Below are 26,365 nucleotides of genomic sequence, written 5' to 3' on the forward strand. Positions count from 1 at the left end.
ACAATCCGGGGCGTCACCCAAACGCATACAAAAAAAATCATCAAAATCCGTCCAGCCGTTTAGGAGGAGTTCGCTTACAAACCAGTGGCGGATCCAGGGGGGGACAAAGGAGCATTTCCCCCCCCCCCCCAACACCGTAGTTTTCCTTTGTTTTACACTGTTTTTAGCCAATTTAGTAGCCAATTTTGCAACTTTTTGCACTTTTGCCCCCCCCCATGCCCCTCCCAAAATTAAGCCCTGGATCCCCCACTGTTACAAACACGCGTACAGTATAATTATATATAGGTACAAAGATATAAATAGTTTAACAGCATTTTGCATTACCTGCCAAGTGCCCAAACCTAACATTGGATACTGTTGGCCATTGTTGAACTTCACCATTTTCACTGATGTAGACGTCGACATATCTAGTATAATTTTTAATTAATACTAGTATATAAAAATCACTCAATCGCAAGAAATGTGCGTGAAAGATAATACAAAAATCAAAAAAGAATGTAATTATTTTTTAAAAATAATATAATCACTACGAAGACTAGACTCTAATGAACAAATGTACATAAATAATGACGATGGACGTTTATTATATAGGTATAGTACCTATGTACTGGTGGTATATAGAACTCTAGAATAACTAAAAAGTTTAGCAATAAAGCACTGCGTTAGAGCCATGAACTAAGAAGATATGAACTGGTCACGACATGGTAGGCACAGATTGACAGATTATATAATAAATATGTTTTATGTAATCTGTGGTACAACGAGCTAAACACTCTTTTTATCTATGGTATATTTATATTGGTTATACATTTTTTAGTTATGACAGGATATTGTACTATGTACTCTATTGTACTCTGTACTCTGTACACTATGTGAATAATTCTAGAACATAATAAATTAGTAACAATTGTGCCATATTTTATCAATTCTGATAAAGCAACTGGTAAGTAAGTAGTAACTATAATAATCCATAATATTCTATTGCCTATGCATATCTTAAAAGTGGTTTTAATAAACATATTTATTTTTCAGACACACTTCAAGATTCAATATGGATAAATAATACATTTTAAGAGGACGCTACACCTAAAGCGAAATGCGTACTACGGCAGGTGAATTTTCCTTGCAACACAATATTTAAAAATCCTTGTTTTTTTGCTCAAAAATGTGCCTTACAGGGAAAACTCTCACACCTCGTAGATTGGTCCAATTTCTTTTTTTTTTGTTAGATAAAGGAAGACTTCTTTTAGGGCACATTGGACTTGGATTTTCAAAATTATTTTTCTGAATCTTATGTTACAAGTTTGAATTTAATCCATTTTTATAACTTTTTATTTTTTGTATTATTTTTTGTTTTTAGCAACGTAATCAAAAATCGAAGTCCAATTCGCCCTGTAAAAAATCTTCCTCTATCTAACAAAAAAAAAAATTACGGAAATCGGACCAATCTACAAGGTGGGAGAGTTTTCTCTGTAAAGTGAGTTTTGATTGATATAATACACTTTATCAACCCTCCCTCCATAAATAGGTATCGCGTTGTAAATTAGTGGAAAAGTATTATAATTGAGGTGGCAACTAAAACATAAAATTTAATTTTCAAATTTTATAGAATTGCGGAAAATTTGAAAAATTGGCACCAGGACCCTTAAGTGTTTTCGTTATGCGCAGGAAAGCGAAACCACGCCCGTTACTCGTACTCGGCAAGCAGCCGACGATTGTGCTCATTCGGGAGTGGCGTTTTTTTTTTGCTCCACCTTCGTCTGATTGCGTATATTATAAAATTCATATATGTAAATGCCGCCATTTTTTTTTTTATAATACCTAGACCTGTACGTTAATACGTTTAATTGTGTACATAAAAAAAATATTTTTAGGTAAGTTATGTAAAATAGAGAAAAAATTCTTACGAGTACCTATAAGTACTAGGACATGCAAGAAATTTTTTTTTGCCTTACGAAAAAAAAATTCTTTGGCCATGAAAATAATCTGCCCTTGGCCCCGCAAAACCTCCCGCCGATGCTGTGTAAATTAGACGACATAATGTAACCAAGTGAATATACAAATACGTAAACGTATTAACAGTGTTCTAAATACTTATGCGTAAACTGTAAAATTGTTTCAGTATCTGAGTATTGGTATGCAAATACTTTTTTTTATTAATATTTAAATGGTTAATGAGACATGAGTAAGTTTTATGGTTATACCTTATAACTTAGGTACCTAATACTTATTACAATTATACAGATTGTACCTACTTTATATTTTTAGTATCTCTAGTTTATTTAATGTTATTGTACATTTAATTTTTAAATGCATAATGCATATTATGTCCTATATCATTATATTAATATAAAATTTGACGTGTTCAAATTAAAATATTTATGATTCGATGAAATGTTTATTAAAGACTAAAGTTAAATCAATAATAATATTGTTTTTGTGATTTATAAATTGTTAAAATACATTTAGAACCAGTGGCGTATATAGGGGGTGGGCCTTGTGAGCTGCAATGGAATTAATATATTATAATTGTATAATAAATTAACTATTATTTGACGAATGGATCTTCTCAGGAAAAAAATTTTTGTGTCCGTATATGATATTGCCTACATTTAGCCCCTTTTTTGCAGTTATCAAAATGTGATAACATTGATAAAACGATAACATCATTTTCATTATAAATTATAATTAAAATAGTTAAATACATAAATAGGTAGTTACTTTCACTTCGTGAAAGGTGGCCTCACTTCGCGGAAACTCTGAGGTACAGATATTGTTGGATTTGAAACCACTTTTTCCTAAACATATAATAACTAGTTGAATATCCCGGCTATAGTTTAAATATTTTAAATATTTTGAAAATTATACATAACTAACATAATTATACATAACTATCTATATATAACTTTTTTAAAAATATTATTTTGAATTTGCTAACATGAGTTTATTTCATAAATTATTTACTTATCATATGATATTAAAAATTTTAGTCATACGTAATATATTGTTATAACTTATAATATTATTCTTAAAAAATGAATTATTATTAATAATATAATATAATAAATATTAATTAAATATTGTTATTTTAAAAAATTCTAAAAAATAAACTACTTGCTTTAAATAAATTTTTTTACCATCCAAATCATTCTTATAATCAGATTCTCAAATTGACTATTTTGAATTTCTTCAAAAATATTTAAATCAAATTTAAAATTTTTATTTTTGGTATTAAAAAATAAAAATAATTTTTTTTTATTACACGTGTAGCGCAAATGGCTATAAATTATATATATAAAAAAAAAGTTTTAAAATATTGATTAGAACAAAAGTTATTCCAAAAGTCAGTTCTATTTAATATATATTATTTAATTACATTTATTATATACAATATATACATTATAATAAATTATATACATACTACAGTATAATCAAATTTAAGTCTCTTTTACCTTTAGAGTTTCTCGAAATCCACGTCGCGCCAATTCAGCTCTATGCGTTGAGTGTTTATGAGTTTTGGATATTATTGCAGTCGTTTGTGATCTTAATATTGCTCGTCCTCCACAGTTGTCGATACATTTGTAATATTTATTATTTTCATTAGATCTATCAATTCTGTGTATATAATTATCCACTACTAAATGCGGGTGTCCACGGTTTGAGTTAATTTTATACCAAGACATATTAAAGGAGCACACATCACAAAAAAAAAATTATTTAAATTATTTTTAAATCGTCGCGCGGCGTTCGAACAACCGGTACGCCGACCTCCATATATTTCATCTATTCTGTGATAATACTGTTAATTGTCATTATAATAAATTGTTAAGAAAATGCAATATTTTTGTTATTTAAATGAATTTAGTATTTACGTAATTGATGATTACGTTATTTGGACACTATTTATTAGTTCTGCAAAGTAGTGTAACCCACAGATATCTTATTCCTAAGTATCATACTATCATATGATGTAACCCACAATGACTTATGTTAGCCGGCCACTTAAAATAACCCACTAATACTTCTACTTTGGTAATTGATTAAATTATGAATAAAATGTGCATTCTTTTCAATTCACACATAGAATTACAAGATATAGAGTCTTACAATAAGAAAAATTAACACAAAAAGATTAATTTGGAACAAAGTTATTATTATTTTAGTGTGCCGTGTAAAATTTAGTTTTTGAGGGTTACCTCAGTTGGCCTTTCTACCGACGAATTATTATTTACTGTATGGAAAATGCTAAAATAAATATTTGGTGAAAATTCAAGTACTTACACTTATATATATACGGTTATTAATATTTAAGTTACACCAAAAAAAAATTTTTTTTGTTTTTTCAGATGCTTTCTAAAACTACTGTGATTTTTTTCATTTTATACTAATAATCGTTATCATACTATGCATTTTTGATACAATGAAATATATAGGAATTAAGAACATATTTATTTGATAGGTACTCTTTATAACCTGGGCGGTTACACTGGTATTAATTTTTAATACATTTTTAGTTATAAATTCATAAAGTATGTATAGATTATAAATTATATTATAATTGTAAATTTAAGGTACTTTTTCGATACCTATCGACAGAAAGTGACAAAAACTAGAGTCGTTGGCAAAAACTGACGTAATAACTACTGACTATATACTTCCTTGTATAAGCTGTTGCATTCGGTCACGCCGCTAAGTAAATATTTATAGGCAGTAGCAGAAAATAATCACTAAATAACTAAATTATTATCATATTATTAAAAACTATGGAAAAAAATTAGTTAAACTTGACTGAAAAAACTAGATACATACTCAAGTTATTTAGTGAAAATGTGAAATCAAACATACCTAATCCTGCATGATTAAACTTAAATTATTGTTTATTAATATTGTTTAACTTTCTTTTTAATTTTTATTAATATTATATAGATAAAATATATTTTAAACTATATATAAATACAATGTCATCATAAACTTTATTATGTATAATTTATAGAAATTTGAATAAAAAGAAATTTAAGATTCAAGCTAAATATAATTTGGCAATCCAAATTTTGTTTTTTTCAAAATTACTATCTTTTATGTTGCAAACTGTTAATAACAACACAAATACCTCTTCAATCAGTATGCGTGCGCGTTCATTTGCGTAACTGATCACCCATCATGATAATATTTAGGTGACGCTTACCCACGGTCATAGTAGCCCATGGTATAAAAAATAATATGATATTGTCGTGGCCTACTCATATAGTCATATCCAAAGATATATTATATCTAATAATAATATTATATCATATAATGTATTTTATCTGTGCTCATATCACATCATATCAAATGATAACATATTTTTCACGTCATAATCTGCGTGTTATAACTTATAGGTCCGTCACGACAAAAACCCATAGGTACCTACCTGATATAATAATAATGAAAAATATATATTATGTGTGTGCACACCCGGCGGACAATATCCCGCTTAAAACAGATAACCTGTAATAAAAACTAAAAAGGAAAACCTATCCCTTTGCCGGTATGCACACAAAATAATAAATGGACACGAGCGTGGAAAATATTTATCGTTATCGTGACCATTTTTTTTTCTATAACTATTATAGGACACGATACCACCGTGAAGAAATATACCCTACTATATACTATATGTACCTATATATTATTATATAATCGCAAACTACACGCCCGGTCGAGCGCAGTCAACCGGACGGGCTTCTGTCCGTCTTTGTCCGGCTGTTCGACGATGGGATGTGTCCGGGTGTTGCACGGTAGGTACGCATAAATATATATATTATATATATATAATTTATGTAAAATTAAATATAACGTTATAATAAAATATTGAGAGTAGTTAACTGCTATAGACAAGTTAGCTGCATAGGGCTGCACGCGAACTCGTTTTTTCTCTCCCCACTTACACGTTATACTTGTAAATTGGTATATAATAAACATGTATAGGTATAAAATATAGATAGGTTATAACTTATGCATTATCATTTTATACATTGTTTTATTTATACATTATATTATATAGCCATATAGGTAATATACATTTGACCATATTTGATCGAAAATATGGGTATATTGGTATCAGTGGGTACTGGGTATACAGATGAATCTGTATTTCAAAATTGCATACTGGATGAATTTGTTTCGGGATATTTCAAGTTGATGTAATGTTTACTGATTTTTTCAAAGTATTTGATAAAGTAAGCTACGTCATTATCTCTACTAGACCCTATTAAACTTCATTAGGTATATTGGAATTCGTGATCCTTTTTTTTATCATGTTAGTTTCTGTTATCACTTATCACATATCACTAACAAAAAGAAAAATTGTGAAGGTTAAAAATTTTAGCTCTGATTCTTTTAATATTCTGTTAGGCGTTCCACAAGGCCCTTATGTTACTTATGTTATATTCATTTATGATTTACATTTTTTTAAATCTCGAAAACTTCTTTTCGCAGATGATATGAAATTATTTTGATTAGTAAAATCACCCTCAGATTCCGTGTTGTTACAAAATTACTTCTTACACTAGAAGCATATAATTTATCGTTAAGTAAAGTTTTGTTATTCTCCGAGTTTGTGGTCTATTTACCGTAATTATTATTTAGATGATATTACGTTTCAGCGTGTGTCGTTGAAAATCGTGATTTAGGTATTACGTTTGAGTCGTTTGACTCAACACTGTCTTTCAATAAGCATTATTTAAATATTTCAAAAAATTGTCTTTGGCTCTAGATTTCAGTGACGTGCTAAGGGGGTGGAGAACCCATCTACCCCAGAAATTTAGTTCTAAGTAGGCCATTACAAATATTCATTATAAAGGGACATGATTTTATTAACACTACTATTACTTTGAAAACATTGTATTTTTCAATGATACATTCTACACTATAGAATATAATTCTATAGTCTGGTCACTCTCTGCCAATCTACAAATACAAAGCCTTGAAACAATTCTACATTTTTTATTCAGATTCATTTTTTTATTTTATATTTTTATCATACAAATTTATTCGCTATACGTCAACCACATTTCCCAGACAGCATTTTGTAACAATAATATTATAATAGTGTTATAATAACGTTATACTAATATTATTCGTGATTATAATGTTATAATAATATTATTAAGCAAACAATTGCTGTCTAGGTTACAATATAAGCGTTATAGTGCGTTATAGTGCGTTAGACACATTAAATATGAACAGTTTAGATACCAGAAGAAATATTATAGTGATTTGAAGTTCTTGTAAAAATTAGTTAATCCGGCAGATCCTAAAATATCCAAATTTTCGTACTACACACATAGTCCCAAATCGGCCAAGTATAAATTATTTCTAAATAAACACTAGTGTACTATATGTCTATAATATACCACCGTTCACTACTATATAAGCTGATAATATTAAAAATATTTATTCTCACTAACAATGAATAATAAGAGTATAAGACGTAACAACACAAAATATTGTTTACTGTGTGTCTGTGTTAATAATTAAAATGTGGTTTGGAAAAATACCATTAAAATATAAAAAAAAAATGTGAAGATATAAAATTATACATAATATTATTATAAAGGTTTAATTCAAACAATACACTTTCAAATTTCGTACTGTACACTGCACTTTTCGTACTACACATAGTATTTTATTATATACATTAATCTGTATATTATATTATAATTTATATTATTACGTTGTATTTAATTTTACTGTCGAAATACATACCTGTTATTTAGTTATTATATTATATGTATACATTATACACGTATATCCGTATAGGAACTTATAACTGTAAAAATAGATATAAATAAATAAAATAATATATGTACTGCATGTGCCAAATACATGACCAGAAAATTTCATTGAATTAATTGAAGACATTATCACATTATGGGCTGTACGTATATAGTATATACTATAACGTTATTATAAGACTCGACTTTGGATTCAGACTATTCAGATTTCAGAGCTCGGTTTTAAAGCCTGCACAAGAATTCATTGCTTATTTGTTATTATTTTAGGTAGGTATATAATATTATTGTATATTATATCGTTCGAGTAAATTCCCACGAAATTCTGACACGTGTCTTACATATACGCAATGATATGCATAATTTAACTCACAAATCATTAATTCAATGATATTGGATTTGTATGCAAACTACGAATACGAAGTTTCTGAGTGCAAGTGGTGGGAGAGAAGAAATTAGGATAAATAGCTTCTGGCCATATGTTGTAGTTCACCCTAACTTATGCTGCTTCCACTATATAGCATAGGGATGGGCAACTATAGCAGTCCGCGGGCCACATCCGGCCCGCGTACCATTTTTATCTAGCCCGTGCTATATAGAATATACAATTGTGTGGTGAGCCGGTGTTGTCGTGTAGTCTTTGCAAATACTGACACAGTTCGCACGATTAAAAATCCGATTAAATTGTATACATATGTGTCACTATTAAATACTAAATGTCTAAATAGTAATGGTTTTTAAAATTTTATTTTCAAGGCGAGTTTATTACGACCTTATTTGCGTACCTTAATAATATATAATGACTCTTTTACGAGCGATACCCGTATTATATACATCGATGACTAATAATTATTTTATCATCATACCACTATATAAGTCTATATTAGTCTATATCAGTAGATATAATATATGTAAGTGTATTATATATTAATATAATATATTCAACTTATACACTTGCTATATTATATTATTGTAAATTATTTGTGAATAATCGTATACACTACATACAGAGTGTACTATAATATTCGACTATTTCACATATTGAAATAATATGTCAGAGTTGTCAGACCTACGAAATGCGCATCCTGCACTCGATATAATAGGTAACTATATCAATAATCCTATATCAATATATAAATTATGTTCTCTAACTCCAGTAGGTATACCCGTACGGCCATATAAAATTATGGTTTTTATACAATATCGAAGGTATAATATTTACACAGGTTCGTCTGTCTAAAGAATTTGAAAAACGGCGATGTACAAACATTAAATATAATATATATTATAATGCCACGACAGCAACAGTTGTCACACTCACACTTATATACAAATACGATAAATACTATTATACTATTGTCAAGATTAATGTTAAAATATAAGTTATCGTCTAAACATATATATATATATATATATATATATATCAATTTTACCTGTATAGACCCATAACGAAGTAAGCACAATGCTATTCTTAAAGAAAATATACGTACCTATATGACTATATACCTATATAATATAATATAATATAATTGTACACAATACTGTACACTGCACATACGTCAATATATTATATTATTTCATAACGATTTGATAACTGGAGGAGTGTACCACCTACCTAGTACCTACAATAAATTATATTATAGGTATCGTAATCGTGGAAAAAAATTGAAAAAAAAGTGCGACTGTGTGAGTTCTTTACAGAAGTTTTTTTTTCTAACAATATAGGTAATTTTCAATTATTTTTCGTTTCATTTGTTGTCCGTGTACACGGTGTATGTTTTGCAGTTAATATCAAAACATCACGTACTAAGGATTTCTAAACCTTTGTAGTTATATCCAATTTAAATTGAGGACATTTAGCGTTACATTTTTTAACGTCTACACACCACTCAAGGGATGAACTATACAAGTTTTTGAATCTCCCGGTACATAATATATATTATATAGTATAATGCAGTAGGTATACCTAAGTAAAGTTATAACTTATAACCGTAAATCGTAATCCGTAAACCTATAAATTATAACTAACCTAATCTAAACTAGTAACCTATATAAAGGAATAAGGATAATGACAATGTATATGAACATACCATTATTGTTCTAAAATAGTACGTAAGTACTATAAAAATATAAAATATATTAATAAATTATAAAATTATAAAATTGTTGTTTATCGAAATAACAATAATATTGTATGCTTTTCGCGTGAAAAAATAGTTTTTTTTAATAATAAAATATTTTATTACCAGATAATATGTTGTGTTAATTTTGAGTATTATTTTGGTCAGTATACCTATATATTTCATTCAATCCGCAGAGAATAAATAATGCCGACTAGGTATTTTAATATAACTGATTTGAGACCGTTGTCGCTCAATGAGTACTCGTGCGTCGTTCATCCCTTGTATACCGACGTTATGTTTTGTTAAAGATTTGAATGGATGTTATTAGTTCTCAGAATTTCGTTGTTACGCGCATCATAAGACATGACGGGATAAAAAGAAATCACCTGTTGCACATATATAGTTCTGAATACTTTTCATTTCGTGCGGTTTATTATTCAACTTTTATATATTATAATATACCTACCCATATGGTATACACGCATACCATACAATATTTCATAAAGACGTTATAATAATTCAAAAATGGTTTTAAACAGAAATATGAAGAGTGAGTTAGGTATTTAGTTATTTTTACTTGTCACTTATATTATATAATCACTAGCCTATACTTAGGTTATAAAATAATAAATATTAATAATATGGACAAGGAGATTTTAACGTGAATATATTAATTGGTTTGAGATTTATAATTTATATATATAAACCTTGTGTTATTTAGCATTGTTTCATATTATATGCGATTACTTATTTTATGTAAATATGGTTTTTTTAAAATTATTTTACTGACGGTTGGGTTGTTCAGCAGCTTGTTGAAGATTTTGCAAATGTAGGTAATTTTTACAAACTATAATTATACACGTTTGATTGACTTCACTGACTGGGTGCCTGGGTGCCTATATATATATATTATAGTGGCCATAGGTTTTTATATATCTAATTATATATATTTATTGTTTATAGGTTATAGTAAGTACCTATAAAGTATAAAGTATAAAAATAAAACGATAATTTTTCCTAACGATTATAATTTTATTGGCAATGTTTGGGTATTTTATTAATCCATAATTAAATCACAAATAAAAAAGGGAAAGGGTTTCTTTTACAATTTGAAAATGAATTGTGAGCGGTCATAGACCCTATATTTCCTACCCTATCTGGATCCACCCTTATAACAATAAATTGGGGATGATGATATTTTAGAACACATGCGAATAACTTGCAGGTAATGCCAGGTATTAAATATATATAATATTATACCTATAGAGCATTTCTATATATGCTATACTTACTTCTTTTATTGTCGATTTACGTTGTATAGGTTATTATACTTATTAGTTGCAATATTTTATCGTGTAAAAGCTTATAAAAAATGTTTCAAAAATAATTTTCTTATTTTAAACGAGTTATGTACCTATTTATACAAACGTAACTGATAAATAACTGATAAAATACCTTCACAACTTACAAATTCGTCTTTAATAATCATAAATAATTTTAAGATTTTAAAAGATTTCTTAAAGTTTCAACTAACAATTTATATAGTTTAAAATAATAATAATACTCAAATCAGCAAAATAACGTTCAGAAAACACATGTTTTCATTTAATAATGTTGTAATATAATGGACCTACACATACCTATGTAGGTTTCTTATGTCTAAACGTGACGTATTAACGTGTCTACAACATGAAACATATACTTACATTTTAATGTAAAAATGTAAATAATGAAAATATTCATACCCGGTGCACTCGGTGCAGTAAAAGCGATACCTAGCGCTCTTATTAGTTATTACCACGGTTATCTACCCCATGTCTCCATGGTTATTACTATGCATATATTTAAATGAGATATCTATTATTAAAAAATAAAAATGTAATGATTTTTATTTTTTTTTATCGGTGACTCAAGTTTACTGTTTAGTATAGTATATATACGCACGCACTAACGCTCAAGTGAAGTAATAACTTTGTTGAACCGGAAACGTCAAAAAAGACAAACATTACGTGTATACTTTATACCAGCAGTACCTATATTATTGTTTATATGACATATACGTGCGTGAACCAATATCTCATCTATGTAACACGTATAATGCGTATACAAACTACCTAGTGTCTATAGAACTTTAGAGTTGACTTAACATTAAATAATTATTTTATAGTAATGATATTTTAAAACAAAAACTTCCTTGGCAATTTTTTTTTTTAGTTTTTAGATAGTTTACTCTTTATACGTAAGATATATCTATTGTCTATAAATATCTATAGATTATAATTTATAATCAGTCACGTATTCAGATGGAGGGGAGGTGTTAGGGTGCTGTAGCACCTCCCTTGGCATGCTGCTTCCTGGAAAGCAAATTCTCTACACAACATGTATTTTTCAATAGGCTGGGCCGCTGGGGATATTTCTAAACAAAATTGGCGCTAAAAAAAAAATTGAGTTTCTACCTTTGGAATATTATTAAGCACATTAATTTTGAGGACTAAAAAAAAGTCTTACCATCAGGATGGAATATACATAATACGAAACCTTAACCTTAGCACCCCCCATAAAAAAATCCTAGATCCGCCATGGTTTATAACAGGTATTATTTACTATCAAAATATTAAGCATTATAACAATAATTTTGAAATGCGCCCTATTGTATTATTATAATTGTTATTGCTTGGTCAAATCTTTATCTACAGAAGCCTTGTAATCCTGTTTTTTATGTATATAATATATATTATTATAGCTATAAATATTAAATGTTAATATGCAATATAGGTATACCTATATAGCCATATTTATAGATAAAGATTAACCAAAGCGCGCGTGCTGTTGCCTGTTAACGTACATACATAATAGATAATTATAATTTATTTCATAATTTTTATCTATTAACTTGGACTACTTATTGTACTATATAAATAAAATGAATAAATAATTATACGTATACGTAATATGCCATGTCTACAATATGTAATAAAAGCGTTTGCGCGCGATAAAATGTAACATTTTTAAGAAGAAATTGCATAGGTATATATATAATATAAAATATAAAGTGTTAAGTTTATATATATAAATATATTATTTACTTGTACACAGAAAATAACTCTATGTAAGAACATCATCTTTGGTATTTCAACGTTGCCTTGACCGAAAAAATCAGATTTGAAAAATAACCGTCTGGCAGTCCGATTGTTATACGCCGTCCAACGAAATATCTGTATATAAACGACACACGCATAAAATGTATAATAGCATATATATATATTTATACACGTGTCAGTTTGACTACCTATACGCACCCCGAGTAGTCCCACCGCACCCCAATAACGCGCACACACACACACACACACACACACACATACACACGCGGTGTGGTGTAAAACCCGAACCGGTGCGTATTCGTAAGTCGCGACTACATATAATAATATATTACCTACCCTTGTTGTTCGTATATATTTTATTATAAGGCGCCCGCGCCGCTGTTCTGTTTCGGCTGCCCCAAATATCTATATACCACGATTTCGCTCCCGTTCACCCTCGAGGCCAAGACGCACCCGATATAATACCCATACATATATGTCATGTATATGCATGATTTTAAGGTCCATATGCGATCCGGGGAAAATTTTTTCAAAAAAAAAAACGGTTTCTTTTCGACGACCTCCCCCAAAGCTTGTTATACTCGTATTATATACGCGCACAGTCGCCTCGCACGCCGTTAAAATGTTTTAGATGTTATAATATAATGTATTATATACCTACTATATATTATGTACATTGTACGTTGTCGTACATCGTTCGCGTTCCATATATATACCTGACACTTATTATATAATACATACTATATATAGTATATAGGCACTCGTATATAGTATACGAGGCGAGTTTCAAATGATGCACATGAATATATACCGTCGGCCTTTTTTTGGATCTCAACCACGATATATGCGTATAATATGTGTATTATCGTCACGTAGTACATATACCTATATACAATTTATAAATTATTATACTTTTTTCTCTCGAAATTCCAACGCGATTTCGTCTCGGTCGTAAAATACGTATCTCGTATATAATGTATATTCTATACCTATACATACATAATACGCCCACGATCACAATGCTGCACTGCTATTATGCTGCTATAAGTATGCAGGTACCTCTATTATATACAACAAGCATCCTAACGTATTTTTCGTTACTATATGTGTTTGAAAATAATCACGGATTTACGCATGCGCCCCGCATAGTCGTATCGCATACAGCCGCTTGGTGTACCTATGTAACTATATATTGGGTGCCTGGCTAAGGCCTAACCCAAGACGTGTATAACATGTATACTTATGAAATATAATGTATTAGGTATATAAGTTTAAGTGTACAGTATGTGGGTACAGGAAGGTAATCGGATACGAGTCCTGAAATTGTTCGATTAAGCGCACGTTGGTTAGAAAACTGTTCACGAGGAGCCGTAGGAGGTGAGGTATATACGTGTTACGTCCGAGAGTCGAGACTATAACATCATATGTACAATATATATATATATATGTGTGTGTGTGTATAATAATACTCCCGGACAACGTCATCGTCACGAGTGCTGTTACTCGTTAAAAATGGAACCACATATTATTGCTACTATACGATCGACCCACGCAAAGACGAGTTTTTTATTGTTTGTCGAGTTTGTCTACGATTATATTGTTATAGTGGAAAAAACACATCCCAACATAACATTATAATTTATAATAATAGTTAGACATTAATATTTATAAGTGCACCGCGGAGTGCTAGCGGTAAACATATTATATCATATAGAATTATATAAAAACGGTTCCAATAAATTAGGTTTAATGTAATACATTGTACGTCATACAATGTCAATGTATATATAATATTATGTATCGTTTACTAAACGTAAATTATTATATTGTTGTTGTTATTGTTAGAAGGAAATGATTATTATTGTCATCGTATAATCGACAACCGTCATAATGTAATTCATTACTCATTACAGTCATTAGACTGTTGCTGTACGATGGTTTTGTATGCTTATGATAGCAGAAGTCTAACGGGCCCATTACAATTTCAAGTATTCCCTACTTGGCTACTTATATAATATTAATATTTTAGTTAAAATAATTTAGGTCGCTAAATGCGTAGTTTACATATAGTCATATACTCATATAGGTAGGTAGCCGTATCGAGTGCTATCAACAAGCAATCATTAATATGTATTATTATTTAATACATATCAGCACGAAAAAACTATATTATAAATTATACTAAATTATCGGTTATTCGGTTATCGGTTTCGTGGCTTCATGCACACATATACTGCAGCTATTACTCTATTCATATAATTATCATCTATGATTGCGAAAATGTTTTGTGGCGAATTTACATAGAGAAATCGTACATACTAATAGTGTACAAACAGCAAATTGAATTATAGTACAGTGTATTGAGTGTACACTAACTCAGTACAGTACACAAATCTGTACGTTTAAGAAGATGCTACACCCGCATGTGTTGTCTCCATCTTACAATTGTACAACATAGCAAAAACTGTTTTTCGCGGGAAAGAACTAAGAAAGCTACAGTCATAACTAAAAAACGAGATTTTCACCACATAAAAAGGAGAACTTGGCTGTGCAACGTTTTTTTTATTTTTTTTGACGTCACTCATATGAAAAAAGGTCTTATTGTTTCAAAAACCATTATTGTTAGTGGTTTATTAAACTTGAAAAACTTTTTTCGAAGTTGTAATATTGTATAATATACCTACTATGCGTCTATGCAATATAAATTATAATATGCTAAAAAGTAAAAATGCATCAATAGGGCATGGTATGATACTATGATGTGACCATCATGCAGATACCTATTACATGGTGTTTCGCGTTGACATCCCTACATGGCTACATACTTAAATTTAAACGATTACATGCAGCCTGGTTGGATTTTTGTAGTTCTTATTTTTTAGAAGGAACTAATTCAACCCATAATACTCCCAAAATGTCTATCTAGACTAGATTTATTAATTTTAAACGATATTCTGCATTCGGTAGTCTTGTTTATGCGCAGTGCACCGTGCAAATACAGATAACGACATTCTTGGCTTTTTTTTTTATTTCGATTGTTGATTTAACAATATAGAAATATACTAATTCAGAATTCTTCATTACACTGTCGAAGAGTTGGCCTTAAGCATGTTTTACTTTCTATAATATATATCGACTTCAAAACGCAATATTATCGTTATAAGTTATGTGTACCGCGAACGAAATCTCGGCACGTATCATATACGTATATCCACAATTTTAGCACCCCCAAATCCTAATACTTAGATTTCGGGCCTGGCTGCACTCATAACCCCTAAATGACGTACGGCTGCACCCTTTTAAACGGCGGCGCGGTGTTAGCGAGTAGGTACGCTCGGCCGTGACGTCGAAAAGGCCGTGTAGTATTATATTATAATAGAATATAGCACTGGCGTGCGGGTGATTCGCGAAAATAAAAAACGTCACATGCCACATGGTGGGTCCCTCCTGATTCCCTGTGTATTGTACGATGCTAACCATTAACGCGGTAACGGATTGGCGCGGTCGAGCAGCACGCGCGCTATAGTATATTGCGAAACGCATAAAATTCTACAATAATTTATAATAATAATAATAATAGCCATGTAGGTACGCGTCCAAGGTCCGTCGCAGCCATAGACATAGATATATATATATATTCATATTATGTCTATGGTCGCAGCTAGGGGTTGACGAACCGACCGCGGAAAAGCGCGAACCGAGTTGAGTAGTCTTTGTGATCGGACCCCCGGCCCGCGATCGCCCACCGGCGACCGCGACCGTGAGCCCGTGACGGCACGACGACATACGGTCGGCCGTCCCCGTCGACGACGACCTGAGCGCTGTCTGGTGGCCGCGGCCCGTAGCCGAGCCCGTACAACCGACTACCGGTTCATACCGAATTTACCGATGATCATAGGCCCGAGGCGGAGCAGCTACCACCACCACCTCAGCCGCCGCCGTAGCCACGTCGCCCGTTAAACTTTTTGAAAAAAAAAAACCGCAACGGACGGGCCCGAGCGTTGTCGTTGTAATATTATTGTTGATATTTATCGTAATAACATTATATCGCCCGACGGCGGCCGTCCGGTTCCGAGTTCTTTCGTCGTTCAGCCACCGAGTGTAGTTTTTTCACGTTTTTATTATTCTCGCGACCGTTTTTACCGGCTCCACCTGCACCACCACCCGTGAGAATCGTAATCGACGACGGCGGCGATTGAACTCGCGGACGGTCGGTGTTGTCGCGGACGAAAACAATGTGTCGTTCGCCGGTCATCGGTTTGTGCAGCAGCAATTGATGTTGTAAGCAGTCGTGAGTATGATCGAACAAAACAACTGCGCAGGACGTCCTACAATAGTCTGTGCGAAACGGTTCAGTTCCGCGAACCGGAAATGAAGTTCTGCCCCTTCCGTTTGTGTCCTAATTTGTTTGAACGAAAAAGTCAACCTGAGCAAAAGTATACCTACACCTATATTAGGTGTTAAAGACACAAGCCATAGGTCGTTGGCACTCTATAGCATTTGCCTCTAATGTTTTGCTCGACTTTTTGCTTTTGTTCCACACCTCCGGTGTACACTCGACTGTCAGTGCCTAAACTGCATCCACAATATATAAAAAATTCCTGTAACTTATCTACTCTAATTTGCTGTTTATGGTTTGCCTAGATTTTTTTTGTTCTTTCATAATAATTCATGATAATTCATAACTGGCTGATAAGCCTACATAATTGATGGTATGACCTAATGTTATTCATAAGAGTACCTACCTATCTGATTTACAAAATATTTTTGACAGCTGTGTGACTACTATACATTAGCTAGCTTGGTAGGTAGTTAGAAATAATAAAAAATTTTACATAATTGTCAAACGATGTATGGTTCAAATAAATGATATTATAAATTAATAGCCATACAATTGTTGACCCTTGAGTCAATTTCAAGCATATAATTTTGAAATTTTTAATTGTTCACTTTAAGCATTTTGATATTAGATATGTTAATCAATATAAATTTGTTAATTTTTCTGCCTTTAGTTATTATGTCATTACTGCTCTTAGATATTACTTTGGTTAAATGTTAAGTTACAGCGGCGTAGACAAGAATTTTCACTGTGGAGAGGGGGGAAATGTATTTTATGTCTAAGATAAATTGCAGGGTAGTGCTTCCCGCATTAATATTATATAAAAAAAAAGGTCATGAGGCCATGAGGGGATCTATACCTCCCCCCTGTGTATATGCACATGGATAAGTACCTATATTAAATTTATTTTTGGTAAGTTATTATTAGTAGGTGTTCTACCTATGCAAAATTAAATTAATTCCACAAAATAATGTTTCAAAGTATTTTCCTTTTCTTCAAATATTTCTTACAATATTTCTTAATTATGTACCTATGTCTTATAAAGTTAAAAGTTTTATTTTAATTTATTTAGTAGTCATGTACATATTCTTGTTTTATTAATTAATGTACCAATTTTTAGTGAATATCCCAAAAAGATGCCTAAATTGGTATGTTAGCTACAGTTCACATTTAAGAGGATACCGCCCATGTATTTGATATGTGTTGTCTCTGTCTTACAAACATACATTAAAGAAAATGTTTGTTCACTAGTTTCAATAGTGTGTTGTTATTTTTATATTCAAATGAACTGACATATTATCAAACTTTTAGTTAAGAAACTAATAGAACATGATGCTTAAGCTTTGACTTTTATTCAGTATTTTAATTTTCAAGCAGGTATAGGTATGTGAAATATCACAAATTATAAATGCTCATATCTCGTTTGAAAATTGAAACATTGATTTAAATCAATACTAAAGCATAATTAATAATGTTCTTTCCTAAGAGTTTGATAATAGATAAATTCACTTTAATATCAAAACTAACAGCACATTATTCACACTAGTGAACAACAATTTGTTATGTCGTACGTTTGTAAGATAGAGACAACAGATGCATGGGTAACGTAATTTAAGCAGACAGCCTTCATAATCCACATTTTTATTTTGATTAAATGTATCTAGGATATTATTTGAATGATTTTTGAGAATTTAGATAAGAGAGTAACGACCAGAATGAATTTTTGGTGTCTGATCCATTAAATTACAGTTGTATGAAAGTACTTAAACAGTTCCAAAAAGAGTAACTGCAAAAACACCTTCCACCCCATACTTCAGGGAAGCTCTTATTTTAAAGAAATATTTATCATTAGCACAAATCGCAATAAAAATAGGTAATTAAGTAAAAAAAATTTAAAATCAATTTTGTTTATGTTAAACTTGCATATTGAGTTTAATTAAAGAATGTGTAGGTACTATGAATTAAAATCATATTTAACAACATGTAGGTAGTAGCCATTAGCTAAATTATATTAATTTGCTTAATCTATTAAGTAGGTAATTACCAAAGTAATGACATACTGTAATATATGCTTGTGTTTCTACTTATTCATTATGAAATAATTACATTTTTTTTTTTTGCAGTTCATACTATCTACCTACTCAATACATTATAGTCAGTAAATAACAGGTGTTAAAATGAGTTCATTCAATGATAGAGCACCAATCCAAGAAGTACCATCACCGATGACAAATTTAGCCAATTGTCTGGGAACATCACTAACAGTCAGACGCAAACTAACATTATCTGAACCCAGTGAAACTCCAAAAAAATGTTACGATAACATACTCCACGGTAAATTTAAACATTCTATTTAAAATATTTTAAAACATTATATTATAGTGTGATTTTATAATTCAAATTGGTCAATACCACAATATCTATTTCTAAACCATTTGATTCTTTTTTCCCTAATTTTATACATGGTTAATAGATATATAGTAATTAATATTGTATCTATACACTAAAAATATAATTTGTTTAGATTTCAACATATCCACACCTACTGAGTAGAATTAACGATTAATTTTTCATTTTAAATCCATTATTAACTTGACATATAGTAATGATAACTTCTATTCACCAATGTCTCTTTTTCTCTTTATTCTTGATACTCAGATATTGACTAGATATTGACTTTTGAATGATTTGTATTAAAATCGTCACTGTGTATATGTTAAAATAATTTTATACTTGTATATTTTGCTTAATTAAAATGATTTTCTATTTTCAATTAAATAAATGAAACACTAGATCACGATTTCAACGGCTCATCAAATACCAGGTAAATAATATTTTTATAGATGTTTGTACTACTTTAAATATTTGTATGACTTAGGTACTTATTTAATTAACTTTATATTATGCTATTAAAGATTATTCAAAGGGAGTTCCAAAAATCTTAATGATAGTCCAACATTCAAATGTTTGATGCTTCAAAAAATGATCAACAGTCCAGTTGAGAAAGAAAACACAACAAAGTGTTTGGATACATTGGTCTCTAAATCAATTTTATCTCCATCCCAATCAAGTCCAACTGTAATTTTATTTTTAATAATTATTGTAACTTTTATTCTAATAAGTTATATGTAGTAACTAGTAATTTATAATTACCAATTAAATTTGTGTAAAATACTTAATGAAGTATTATTTCAAATATATTCTTACTCAGTGAGTAAATAATAATTATGTGATATTACTTTTCAGTTTATGATGCACAGTCGTAATACAAGAGGTCGTCACCCATTAGAAGATCATGATCCTAATTCACAAGACAGTGGTTTTTTTTCAGTGCTCTCTGAAGATTCTAGGTCATTAACCAGGTATTTTTCTCGAGTCAGTGTTTTTATTTTTATTTTCAACCGAATAATATATTTTGTTTGTATGAAGATTTGAACCTAAAACTGTTATTGAAAAGAAAAATTCATCAAATGTTTCTCGGTCAGATTCAGTTGTGTGTCACAAAGGAATCCCAGAAATAGATGATCCATTTCTAGACAATGTTAATTCTCCAGCAAGATTGGTAAATAATAAATAATAATAAATTATATTTTAATATTTACTATAATTTAATATGATTGATGGTTGAAGTCTCAAGATTCACTTCCTGGTGAATTTAATACTTTGATTGATGGGGATATTTTTGCCTTACATTCGCCAATAATTAAACCTATTGTCAGACGAAGAAATCCTAAATATGATTCAGATACACCTCGAAAAGTTGTAAGTAATTATTTTGTTAATGCATATCATATTTTTTTCATTTTATTATTATATTTTCTTACAAATAGGATTTAGTATTTGGAGAAATTAATAACACTGATGTTGTTGTGAAAAAACGTAAATTATTTAATGAATTTGAGTGTCCTTCTGAGAAATCAATTGTATCCAAAAGATTAAAGCCTAATGTTGATCTATCAATGTCTTTTGATTCTCCAAGATTAGACACTGGAAATACTTCTTTAACTGCTCCTGTATCGTACAAGAAAACTACACTTTTTGATTATGGATTTTGTAAAAATAGTGTTTCTAAGCTCCGAAGATCATTTTCAACTAATGAAGCCACAATAAAAGCTGCATTTGAGAAAGGTCAGTAATAAACTAATACATTTAATCATAGCAATTCAATTATTATTTTTGTTTATAAAATTGTTAGAAAAAAATTATAAAAATAAAATAAAACATAAATTGATAAGTTTAAATTATATTAATTTATATTTTATGATTTCTTTAGTAAATTTACTTAATTAAAAAGTATATTCCCTTATTTTTTTTAAAAGTTTTATATGATTTTTATTCTCAATAGAATTTTTTTATAAAAAGGTTATCATATAATAAATATTGAATACTACAGCTTGAAGCCAATCTCTGTGTCCTAATTGTGACTGTGGGTAACTAATAGTGTAAGGTGCATTTGGTCCAATTTTAACATACCTAATGTCATAAAATATAGTGTTTCTAGTTTTTGACTTATATTTAAAAAATATTGTGCATAACAGTGCCCTGACATCCTCTTCTATGGTTCACAATTTAAGATATTTATTATAAGCCAAATTTAGGACATAAAGCACCTAAAACGCTCCTCTCAAAAACTTTCATATTTGTCGTCTAAAAATATACGTATTCATTTGTGCAATTGTGCCTGTGCTGATGACTGTGGAATCGCTTAATAAACAAAACATTTTTCAAACAAAAAATTGCAAATGTTCAAAGTTCCGAACCATATTTATATGTATTACATATCAGTTATCATAAATAATTTGTTTGGTTCCTATTATTTAAATCACTCAATAGTATTAAAACTTTTAAAAATATAATTTTTCATTTTCTCAGAGGATAATGTATCAAATTTAATTGGTGACTTCAGTCAATCATTTATATTGCCTTTGTTATCACTCGGCCGTCATGCAGATCTCCGTAGTATATCTCCTGATACTTTAGCTCATTTATTGGAGGGCACATTCAATGATTGTATCGATTCCTATTTGATAATAGATTGCAGGTAATACAAATATTATTTTATTGTAAGTTGAATTGTATTTTGTATTTATTAATTAATTTTATTTGTAGATATCCCTACGAATATGAAGGCGGTCATATAAGAGGAGCAGTCAACATATTTACTAAAGAGCAACTACTTAAAGATTATACTGAAGACAAGTTGGGTAAAAAATCTCATAAAACTGATAAAATTAATGTGAAGAGAAATGTTTTGATATTTCACTGTGAATTTTCATCCGAGAGAGGCCCAAGCCTGTGAGTAAAATGTTATGAATTTAATATTTTATAATTATTAATTATTATAATAGACTTAAAATTATGTTATACATATGTAGTTTGTATTTTTATTTGTTGAGTGTATTCAACTTTACAAGTAGTAAGAAATGCCGACATATATTCCAACTTAGAAGGACACAAAGAAATAATTTTAAAATATTGGTTGGAATATATCAAACTCTTTTAGGACATAAGAGTCCTGACTTAAGTAATAATGATTTATTCTTAGTAAAATGATTAGCAATTAAAACTAAAGCATAACCAAAGCAACAGTATTTTTATTCTTTAAGTTTATAAGGTTGTATTATTCTTTTCACTGTGAAATATACAATAAAATATAGTTATACTGATCCTAAAAATCTAAGATTTAATCCACTAGTTCACACAATTATTAAGGTGATCAGATTGTAATAATATATACTTACTTTTAAATAATCTATTTAAAGTACTAATTAAATATGATTGAGCTATTTTAAATTTTGTTTGAAGTAATCCAAAGAAATTAATAACCTGTTTTGTAGATCACGATACCTACGTAACGCAGATAGACAAAAGAACAGTATGTGCTATCCTTATTTGGACTATCCAGAAATGTATTTGCTTGATGGTGGATACTGTAAATTTTACAGTCAACACAGTCGTTTGTGTGTGCCGTCAAGCTATCGGTCAATGTATGATCCTGCCCACACCTCAGAACTAAGAAAGTTCAGGTCCAAATCAAAAACATGGGCTTGTCACAATGAGGCAACGCCAAGATTAGCTGGCAAAAACACACTCAAACGATTAGGTTTTAATTAATCGCTTTTGCGTTATTTTATGTAAATAGTGTTGAAATTTTTTTTTTTATTGATTTGTATTTGAATATTTTTTTTTGCGTTTTATTTTTATTCTTTTTAACCATTTAACCATATTTTTTTCTATTTTAAAACTGATGTGTTTAAGTATTAAATTAGATCCCAGTGCAATCTTGTATAACTTTTGTGATGCTGTATTATAGTAAAAGCACTGTTAGCTAAGTTTCCAAAAAAGAACATTTAATTTTTATCATTTAATCATCACCTATTGTGGTTTTAATTATTTGATATAGATCGTTAATATAAAATCAAATACATATAGTTTATTATGTACGTGTGTTTGTGTGATTTTAATATATTTGCTAAGTGCAATGTGATTTTTTATAGAACATAAAACTAAAAAAAAAAAAAAATGTTAGTCGGTGTGTTAACATTAAAAAAAAAAAAAAGACTTGTAGGATTAATTTTATTTTTTACAATGCATTATTAAAATAACTAAGATATAAGTGAATGAAAATTAATTGAATGTGTTCTTTTTATTATTATTTTTTTAATTTCGCTTTGCCCATATTGTGTTCTACATTTCTATGTGTAGTTAGTAAAATGTGTATATACTCGTAGTAAAGCTAAGTATTTAAAAAAATTTGTATTATTTATTTTATTTTTTTTTCATATTTTGTCTGAAATATTAATAGTTATGAGATCATACGTGCATTATATTATATTTTAATATATTTATCTATGTCATCGGCTGTTGGTTACAATTTTATATTATTATAATAATTTTTGAGCAATCTCTTTGTCAACTCGTTTTAAGAGAGTATTAAACAAACAAAAAAGTTAAAACAAGTTTTTAATACTTTTTTCTATACATTTAATATTTTCTTTTTTATAACAACTAGCGATAGATATTATAAATTTGTGTATTATTTTTTAGTCTTCTTTATATTGAGGTTGAGAAATACAAATTGTTTTAATATTTTATACCTATTTGTTTCTTTCTTTAGATGAGTTGACTTTTAAAATAATATTGTGTATAAAACGCTACGCTTGGAGTATACAAAGAGAATTGTTTAGGCAATTTTGAATTTTTAGATAATTATTTATTTTTATTGTATTAATTTGAAAATGTTATTATTCGAAATATAAAAATTTAGTTTGAAACTAATCAGTTGTATTATTATCTACAAAAAAAAACTCAAAACATGCACTGGCGTGCCAAGTAATTACCAGGTATTATTCGGCAGATAGTTTTGCCCGTTGTATGACAGCTAGACACTCAAGTGTGAATCAACCTCAATCGAATCAATTTAAATATTTTACAATGACTACTAATATTGAATAATATGTACATAATGTGGTAGGTACCTAATAATGTGTTAAATGTAGATAATAGATATGAAAAAAATATAAATATAAATATTAGAAAAATTTTTTTTTTTAAATCGGGGCCCAGGGGTATCGCTCTTATTTGGGTCAAGTAACCTCATAGTTAATGGACAACTTCCATGGTTAGGTTAGGTGATTAACCCCCCCTCCCCATTGACATTTTCCCTTCTAATAAATATATTTTTTATAGGGTTCGGGACTGCTTGCAAGTTATAAATTTGTCTTATGAAATGGCGAAATTAAATACAAAGATTGAATTTGCATATTTGTGTATTTTTTAACTTAAATGTACATACAATTGTCGGAAAAAATTATATTTGGATGACATTGAAAAATATCTTAAAAAATATTATATTTGGTTAGGTACAATAGGCGATAATTTTGAGATTTGGGGAGGCTGAAGTCTAATACCATAGGTACTATTATAAAATTGAATAAGCTTAAAAAAATTAAGTAAATTTTAAATGAATTTTTAAGTAAAAAGGGTGGAGGGCTGTTAAAGTTGTTGGTGGAGCTTGGCTACAGTTGGCCCTATGTTTGCATAGGTAAGATTTCATAAGTCTCTTTGTGACAAAACTGTGTTTGAACAATAATTTACATCTAAATTGTAAATTGTACGAAGAAATGAACATCAGTCGATACGTATTCATTTATCACGGTGTTCGCATATCACGTTATTCGTTATTACTTATTAGTTATTTATTATAACCCAGTATTATATGCCAGTATTTTTATAAATTAAGTTGTTATTTATTTATTTATTTATTTATTTATTTATCAGGTTTATATACCTCCTTATTTTTTAGTTTTTTATTACCTAAATTGCAATATGTCTTATAATTTTTCAAAAATAATATAAAAATGTTGCTACATAGTACATATATTATATTTAAGCATATTTTGAGAATTTTGACTGCTTATTTCGATAATTTTTAGTGCAACAAGTCAAGTCCTGAACCTTAAATTTATTTATATACGAAAACTGTAAAAACTTAGTTTTAATCTAGGTATACTTAAAACACCCCCCATTTTATAATCCTGGCTACGCCACTGTTCATTTTTGTCAAAAATAATTTGAAAATGTCATTGTATAATGTACCTATATAAAATAGAATAATATATTCTAATTGTTTCATATACCCACAAGCCACGAATAATATTTTTAAATTACAACAAAATAGGTAACTAAAACATGACTAAACAGTAAACATTATTTTTACTCATTCTTGGTTTTAAGGGGCTGGAGCGTAATCCATTCTAAGGAGTAAAAACTAGGCATTTTATATTTCAGTTTATATTGGTCTTGTGAACGTGTTGAAAGTAAATGAACATTAGTGTGTGTAATTCGTAGTACCGATCACGTTGTATGGGGCATCATAGAGGTAAGTCTGTCATTTTACTTACGTGCATGCACAAGTCACTGCATATTACTTTATAAAATTACAAACATTTTTTTTTTTTCAAAAATTACTCCCAGTGAATTCAAATTTCAATCACTATACTCAGTTGGATGTTCCGATTTAAATTTTGA

At 29.4% G+C, this 26,365-nt stretch overlaps 2 protein-coding genes across 3 annotated transcripts in view; one reads left to right on the plus strand and one right to left on the minus strand.

Moving 5' to 3' along the window:
- Positions 1-708, minus strand: part of LOC100161529 (1,5-anhydro-D-fructose reductase) — a 9,137-nt gene extending 8,429 nt beyond the window's left edge. Inside the window, exon 1 of the mRNA XM_001950546.5 lies at positions 325-708. Coding sequence (XP_001950581.2) covers positions 325-405 — 81 coding nt within the window. The 5' untranslated portion in view covers positions 406-708. The remainder of the gene's footprint in view (positions 1-324) is intronic.
- A 16,161-nt stretch (positions 709-16,869) lies between these two features.
- LOC100164307 (M-phase inducer phosphatase 3) lies at positions 16,870-24,613 on the plus strand. 2 transcript variants are annotated; one of them, XM_001948540.5, is made up of 11 exons: positions 16,870-17,287; positions 19,459-19,669; positions 20,129-20,159; positions 20,251-20,413; positions 20,582-20,697; positions 20,765-20,897; positions 20,966-21,097; positions 21,166-21,463; positions 22,208-22,376; positions 22,445-22,630; positions 23,173-24,613. In XM_001948540.5, the coding sequence occupies exons 2-11, from the start codon at positions 19,513-19,515 to the stop codon at positions 23,447-23,449; spliced, it is 1,662 nt and encodes a 553-aa protein (XP_001948575.1). In that variant the 5' UTR covers positions 16,870-17,287; positions 19,459-19,512; the 3' UTR covers positions 23,450-24,613. The 2 variants fall into 2 exon arrangements, with proteins under 2 accessions (XP_001948575.1, XP_008179714.1); XM_008181492.3 differs by having other exon boundaries at positions 16,870-17,277.
- The last annotated feature ends 1,752 nt before the right edge of the window (positions 24,614-26,365 follow it).

This window comes from Acyrthosiphon pisum, chromosome A1 (genome assembly GCF_005508785.2).
Source record: "Acyrthosiphon pisum isolate AL4f chromosome A1, pea_aphid_22Mar2018_4r6ur, whole genome shotgun sequence".
Taxonomy (NCBI): domain Eukaryota; kingdom Metazoa; phylum Arthropoda; class Insecta; order Hemiptera; family Aphididae; genus Acyrthosiphon; species Acyrthosiphon pisum.